This window comes from Aethalodelphis obliquidens, unplaced genomic scaffold, assembly GCF_003676395.1.
Source record: "Aethalodelphis obliquidens isolate GAN/ISIS:26980383/991018 unplaced genomic scaffold, ASM367639v1 scaffold4, whole genome shotgun sequence".
Lineage (NCBI taxonomy): Eukaryota > Metazoa > Chordata > Mammalia > Artiodactyla > Delphinidae > Aethalodelphis > Aethalodelphis obliquidens.
In genome coordinates this window covers 35,973,303-35,981,323 of record NW_020837948.1, presented here as the reverse complement: position 1 = coordinate 35,981,323, position 8,021 = coordinate 35,973,303, and the positions used below count along the sequence as shown (strand labels likewise).

The 8,021-nt window shown below is 34.2% G+C and overlaps 1 protein-coding gene across 2 annotated transcripts in view; it reads right to left on the bottom strand.

The window, feature by feature from the left end:
* Positions 1-1,845: 1,845 nt before the first annotated feature.
* The window catches only part of ST8SIA4 (ST8 alpha-N-acetyl-neuraminide alpha-2,8-sialyltransferase 4), a 104,640-nt gene continuing 98,464 nt past the window's right edge, over positions 1,846-8,021 (bottom strand). For both annotated transcript variants that reach the window (XM_027100538.1, XM_027100536.1), the window contains exon 5: positions 1,846-6,192. In XM_027100538.1, coding sequence (XP_026956339.1) covers positions 5,910-6,192 — 283 coding nt within the window. In that variant the 3' untranslated portion in view covers positions 1,846-5,909. The remainder of the gene's footprint in view (positions 6,193-8,021) is intronic.

The window sequence follows — 8,021 nt, the reverse complement described above, 5'->3', positions numbered from 1 at the left end:
TTTCACATAATTTATTGATTGAGATTCCAGAAATTAAGTACCTAAGTGACGGAAGTCTATCTTTTAAGAATGGATTGAATAATACTTATAGTCTTCTGAGGCTATTTATTTATTTGTTTTGCTTTCATGAACTCATGCATGATGAAGCCAGTATATAGGGGAAATCATTTAAACTGCTCCTTAATTTGGAGATTAGGTTACTTCCATTCTTAGGAAAAGAAGGAAACTAGTAAAAAAAAAAAATCAATATAAAATGGATGAACTTAGTCATCTGCAGAATTTCAACCTTAAGATAGTTCTGTAAATATCATCTAATGCTAAATTGCTAATGGAGATGAAACACCCAGATTCAATTAAAATGTTTGTATAGAAATCTCATAATTAGACTCTAAAATAACTGCAGTATGATCAATTTTGTGGTACATAAAGTCAGATTCTAACATAACAGTAATCCAGCTTGCATGAAAAAAATACAGGAAGAGTTTGGAGCAAGAATTATCAGTGTTTATGCAGCACCATCCAGGAGACACTGCCCTGGAAGGCATAGTTCTTCTTGTTATTAGAGATAATCATTTGTTTTTCACTTATTAGACTGCCCCAAAGTCTATATGACATACCCTGCCTATAGACTTACCTCAACTTTTAATCTGTGCTTCATAAATAATGACTTATTTGCAAACTAAGTTTCCCAGGAAACTTCTTGCCAGTTAAAAAGTGTTGGCATCAAAATCTGATCATTGGGCTTCCCTGGTGGCGCAGTGGTTGAGAGTCCGCCTGCCGATGCAGGGGACACGGCTTCGTGCCCCGGTCCGGGAGGATCCCACATGCCGCGGAGCGGCTGGGCCCGTGAGCCATGGACGCTGAGCCTGCGTGTCCGGAGTCTGTGCTCCGCAACGGGAGAGGCCACAGCAGTGAGAGGCCCGCGTACCGCAAAAAAAAAAAAAAAAAAAAAAAAAAAAAAATCTGATCATTAAGGAGGTGGACGCTGAAGTCAGACAGACCACTTGGATTCAAATCCTTGTTTTCTCACTTCTGAGCTTTGTGACCTTCAGCAAATCACATAATCTCACATCTATAAAAATGGGATATTACAGCTCGCATCTCACAGGCTCATGATGAGGTCTGATTATATCCCAAGAATACAAAGGGATTCCCCACTGTATATAGATTTTTGAAAGTAAAAGTTAATTATGCAAATACAAATAAGATTGATATTCATCAACCATTGTTAATGGTTCATTGTTGGTCTCTAGCAAATGTTTCAAAATTACAAAAGGTTAAAAGTGACCTCATGAAAACAAATTTAATAATTTCTGGAGAAGATAGTGCAGTCTGAAAACATAGACTAGCCAGTTCTAGAAAGCCATGGAAGATTTAAATATGCGGTTTTCAGAATCACCCCCTGGAAGGTGAACTGCAAACAGCACCAAGTGAGTGGAATAGCAGTCAACATCACAAGCCACAGGGAAGCCATATGAATGTGCAATGTGTAAGGAGCCACTGGCTTCTTCAGCCACGAAGCTGGAGTGACCCACTGACAACAGTCAGTGGGAATACAAATTGGATATAAATGACTGTAACTTGTGTAACACTCCATTCCCTCAACCACAAACAGAATGCACTACACAGAAAACTGTCAAGGATCTCCTGATGTTCATGGGCTTTTGATATTGTTCATATTGCCAGGTATACACTTTAAATAAATGATTTGCCAAATTGCCAATGGGTGGGGCTGAGGGGGAGGGAAAACAGAAGCACTAGCTAAAGCTTGTTAAAGCTTTACACTACCATATGTTGACATGTAAAGTGGAACAGAGGTCTTAGATATAAGAGATAAGAGAAAAATTGAAAAAAAATGGGGGTTTAATTTATTTTACAGTTTTACAAATGATAAAACAGTAACACCCAATTGCTATACATAAACAAAAGGAAAAACAGTGTTGAACAGAATGAACTTGACAGAATAAACCTCATCTTTCAATTCCACAAATGATGTAAGAAATACTCAGTAGCAATTATCCTGTGCAGCAATACTATCTCTGTAAACTCTTTTTTTTCCCCCTGCTATATACATTTGAAACACTTGTGCTTTTGCCTACACAAAGAAACAGTATTTATTAAAAAGTGCTACTTAAATGGGGAGACACAGAGTCTGGAGCCACAATCTGAAAACTGCAATTCAAATACATTGCCAGCTTGAAGACATTTTTTTAATTTTTTTTTTTTTAAAGATTTGGATACACTAGACTCTTATTGTAACTCTAGGTATGAACAATGTAGAATTCAGTTATAAATAGATCCCTTTAAAGCAGGTTAGCAACTGAAGTTTCAAAAGAACTTCTTTATTCTAAAGTGGTCTTATCTCCAGAGTGCTTCACAGTGCAGGCCCCGAAGACATTAGCATAACACAAATCTAGTGTGTGTATGTTACAGACTAAGTGTGTATACACACAGACACACATATATAACATTGTATATATGCATCACACATGTCTATTTGTACTATGTAGATATATCTATAACACATATATAATAAAATATCTATTTCTAGGTGGGCTTTATTTGGATTTTCTTCCATCAAATAGGAACAATAACCCTCTCTAGCTCAATCTGTCAAACGTTGGTATATTGATGTCTGATGGGGAAACTCTCAAACTTGTAGAGGTAACAACTAACTATACATAACTCTTCCTACACCCCTTCCACAATTATAGATACTCCAACAATAACCACATGAAAACAATTCTTTTATGAACCAAATACCACACTGTGTGCATTATGACTAACTGGCTCAATTAGAAATAAATTACTTTGTTCACCCTTTTCCTGTGTACTAGCTTAATAACTAGTTGGTATGTACACTACCTATAGCATTATTTAAATAAATTGTTTTTGTAAGCATATATGTAGAAATTCCCATTAGCAACTGATATATATCTCGTATGATATACAATACATAAAGACATTTGAATGCCCAGCACCTTCTTTCAGACAGAAAAACTTCCACAGTCATTTCATCAGTCCTGTGGGCTGAATCATTAGATTTGCCCAGAAAAGTCTGTTACTGATTTATTATTTTTATTCCAGCAACTTAATTTTAAGTATAGAACAGGCTGGGTAATAATGATGAAAATGTTTCCATGGCCTCTTCATGTCAACAGCACAGTAACAACCATGTTCTCTAAAGGACAGGAATATTTCACAATCAGCTGCCTGAGCATTGCCAGGTACAGGTTTAAATCGTGAAAAGGAAATAAAATATTAAAGAAGTGAACGTATGATAGTCTCAAAAGAAAAAAAACCCCAGATATTTCAAGTATGTATTTATAATTTGATTTCATCATTATCCCTTTTGCCCCCTGATCGGTTAAATCTCAATTCTTTTTCTTATTCTTGCTGTTAGCCTTCAGTGATTTCCTTGCCCTATCCCCGTAAGAAGGCCACAGTGGATCGCGAAGGGGAAGGGGAGATGGAAAGGTATACAACAGGGAATGAATTGGTCTTGTACAGTTTGTCTTCTTTGAACACTAAATGCCTTTAATTGAATTCATTCTTGAGTATTGAAAGTTCCCTGAGATGAACAAAAATAGTCTCAGTCGATACTGAAGCCCTTTTTATATGCTGAGCATTTTCAGAACTGGGCACTGTATTTAGAGAACACAAAGCATAGGGTAACAAAGCAATGTGAAGCTAAAAAGGCACTACTCTATGTACATCTATGAGATAAACAATGCACAGAACAGTGAATGTCTGGGATGTTTTTGCTGTGGCCTTAAAATTGTTTAAACACATTTGTTGAAAATGCAGTAAAAATGGCAAGGTACCTTGCTGCTGCTTTTTAAGACATACTTTTAATGAGTTCTGACATGTATTTTATCTACAAGAATTTACTCATGACTTCAAAATTTTTATTGAATTCAAATTAAAGGCTACTCAAACAACTTGTCTGCAAATAGTCCAAATTAAGTAATTACCTACTTTTGATTCATTGGGTAAATCAGATTTTCAACCTTACATTCAAAATATTTATCTAGTACTTTAAAAACTTCCAAGAGGTAAAAGGTTCAATGATAAAAGTACATCATATTCTATCCATTTTTAGCTATGTGTCTTTATGGATTCTATTTTATGGGTTCTATTCTGTTTTCTTAGAGACACATAAATTCTCAGGAAATATAATCTTCTGTATCTCAAGGTTCTATCATATTTTTAAAAAGAATACCACATATTATTAATATATTGAGAACTGTAGTTACTGTGAATATCCTTTTTCTTGATAACAAATATATATATATATTCTTTATGCTATTCATTCTTTTTCAGACGGTCTTCCCTAAGAAACAAAACATACATACTCCTCATGCTATTTCTTCTTTTCTCAGACTGCCTTCCCTAAGAAACAAGAAGTAATCTATGTTGTTTCAGGTCAAAAGTAGAAATGGGAACGCAGTATTTCTGCTTTCTAAAGAAACAATTTACCATCAGAATTACCTACCAGCATAGTAATTACCAGAAATTGGCCTATTGGTCAATTCTATTATGTGTTAAAATGTTTAAAAATCACTTTATAAAGAATTTCATGTGTTTCTCTGAAAACACATTAATGTGATAACGTGAATAAATTTAACTATAGAAAAAATATTGGTCAATTTAATTAATCTGAAGTGCAAAATACTGATGTACAGTTTCATTGTTAAACCTCTTAAAATTAATCATCTCCGTGATGAAAACAATACTCTATTAATCATATTATTTCTGCTCTAAGAAAATTTAACAATAATCTAGAAAGCATGCCAATCTTTCCATCTGAATAACAAGGGGGATATCAAAGAAAAGTCACATTTCAGCCCTATCAAACATTTATTCTAATGGGCAAAATGCTTCCACAAAATCATTATGAAATGTAAAAGCTGTGGAACCTTCCTTCAAATAAAAATAAAGTTTGAATTTGGAAAATTTAAAATGCCTAGAGACAACTTTCGCTTTAGTAGCATAAATAATATATTAATATGTTATTTTCATGAAAGGAAAATGGTTTGTTATGTAGACACATCAGTATAATCTTTGGTACCAAAAGAACATTTTTTTCCTGCTAATTTTACCATATCAAATGACAGAGTTTATCTTTCCTTTAGAATGGCTCAAAATTACTGAGTGATACAGTTTATCTGGTACCTTCTACACTGTTGGGAAAAAATCTGGAGGTTTAGAGTTGTGCAAAATAAAACTCTTTTTACAAAGTCATTGTGTGATAACCCTTTAAAAATACAAGAACTTTAAAAATGATCACTTGAAGGTTATTTACCTCATTCATTTTTATCTCAGAAGGATTTTCGAAGCACCCCAATACCCAAACCAAAAGAGATTCCAGAAGGCAAACAGAACAGAAACAAAAACATAAAGTTCATGATCAGACTCAGAATCCTGACTGAAGGCATTTATTTGAGTTATTTAATCTTATGGATTTCACTGCTCAAACTGTTTCCATCTTGATTTCTGCTGACAGGACGGTTCAGTTTCCCCAAGGGCTGAGTTGTGTTCCTGGGTTCCTCTTCTCACGTGCTTGGCGTTGCAGCGGCAGCCCAACAGTGATGAACATTTTTGCTTCATTAACTAATGACGAGTGCATTGTTGGATCTTGTAAACACTACTGATTATACATTCAAACTGTGTTCTTAGTGGAAGTGGCACTTACTAGGACCCTTGAAGTCAAAATACTTAATTTTCAGAGCACTTTGCAGGTATTTCATCAGTTGGTAGTGCATTTCTCATGAACGTCCTTTATCACCTTTCAGATAAGTGGTGGATGCTGAAACCCAGTCTCGTTTTGGATCCTGTTTTCAAATCTTAGGAAGCATCTTCAAGAAAAGAAGTGCATATTCAGTCTGTCTGTATGTTTCAGATGTGCTTTATTGCTTTATGCACTTTCCTGTTGTCAGTTTCAGAGCTCCTCTATTATGTAGCACATTTAATGTTTTGAATTCTAATGGCATTCTATGAGGGCTTGCATTGGAAAAGTACCTGTATTTTAAGTCATCATAGTAATGATATTTGACAGCTTTTCCATTCAGATCCTTAGGGAATGGCCAGAATCCATACAGGTGAATTTCATCACAGAATCTTGTGGCTAGGGTATACATGAGCAGACCTGTGCTGGGTCTTTTGATGGGAACTTTGTTTGTCAGCCAGTAACTGGGGAAAAAAACATACACACAAGAGAAGAATTTAGAGAAACGTTCAACATACCCTATAGCAAGTACACTTTGTATAATTAAAGTAAATGAAATTTGAAAAGTAACTGTATGAATGACATTCAAAAGACTGCTGAAGAAATAATATATTTCTTAAGAATTTAGAAAGTTGAATGCATTTATTTTATCTTTCTTATCCTTTATTTTCTTGCTTATTTTGCGGTCATATGAATAGCCAAGGGACCTGGAATGTGAGTAAATATTACTGTGGAATCTTGTATTCAAAAAGAACTAGAACAAAACATTTATATAACCTACAGAGTAGAATCTTCTCAGAAAGGGTTAAATATGACGGCAAAAGGTACAGTAATTGGGCAGTGATTAAGTAATTTTCCTAGATAAAGAGGATTTGAAACTATGCCTATAGGTTTTCAAAACCTTTAATATTTCAATTAAAAATCCAAACAAATAAATGCTTTGCCTGTATTATACTGACTTATTCAACTCCAATTTCTAAGTCACATTTTACTAAAGCTAATTAAGAATATTGCCTCAACCCGCAGAACAACATAACACAAATAACAAATATTTGTAAATAGTTCACCACTTATGCCATTTAAAATGTTGTTAGACAGGCAAACATATTTCAATGCTGATAAGTATTTTATACTATTCATTAAAAAAGGCAATAAAATACTCCAAAATGTTTGATCCACCACTTTTGCCAAACTTTCTTCACCTGAAAAACATGCACACTCACAACTTAATCATTACCTCTGGCAGGGAAGGAGGTGGCCAATACTTATTGGCACATTCATTATCTTATGTGGAATCAGCTACAAGTTAAGGAAGAGCGTGGATTTTCTCTGACATTCAAAGTTGTACAGTTATAAATAAAGTCAATAAATTGTTTGGTCTTTTTATTTTTATTATCTCCTATTCAGGGAAATATATACGTGGTGATCCAAATATGAGGGCAAGATTGTTCAATTCTGGTCATTGCTGTGCTTAAATACTTGCCTCAGATTTTACATAATATTATTTCCTTTTTCTTAAAAAAATAATTTATGAAGCTTTCCAGGCTGAATCAAATACATGTAGACTACTGAATATGAAAAAACCCAAATTTTGTTTTATTTCATTTGGTTAAAGAAATATTCAAACCTCACTACAAACATCCAAAAAAAGGGAAAAATATACTTAACCATTATTATTCCTGTTTATTTTTTTCCTTCTTTTTCACCCTTCCTTTGAACCTGGTTTGACCTTTCACATTTTTAATTTTTCTTGTTGGGTGAAGGCCATGTGCTAAATGTTGTGAGCAATGTGAAATGCATTATAAGCCTTTTGTTATCACAAGTGTTTTGAGAAAGCATATTCTCAGTAAAGAGGATTCATAAGGAATTGTTAGAGAAGAATAGCTAAGAATTTTCTCATAACCCAAAGATATGAGCAAAAGCCATAGCACGTATATTGTTAGCATCTTGAAGAAATCACAGACATAGATTTCATGCAAGGAGAATAGTAAAACCACAGTCTGAAGGCTTTGAAGAAACTTTGATACAGCCTGAAGCTCTCTCAGCTCTGAGAAAGCAGGTGTTCTTAACATGAAATGGTTATTATAGGAAAGTTTTGTGAGCATGATTTGTGTGTGGTTACAAATGCCAGCTGAGGCAGTTGGTTAGTTTAAAAAAGTGCATTTATTTATAAATTTTTAAAGTGAGTGAAGCAAATTCATACTCAGTCAAAAAAATGATTATTTCCATCAGGGAACGTCAATTATTGGAAATAGTTTGACAGTATGAAGGTCATGCTGAATTATCTTATTTC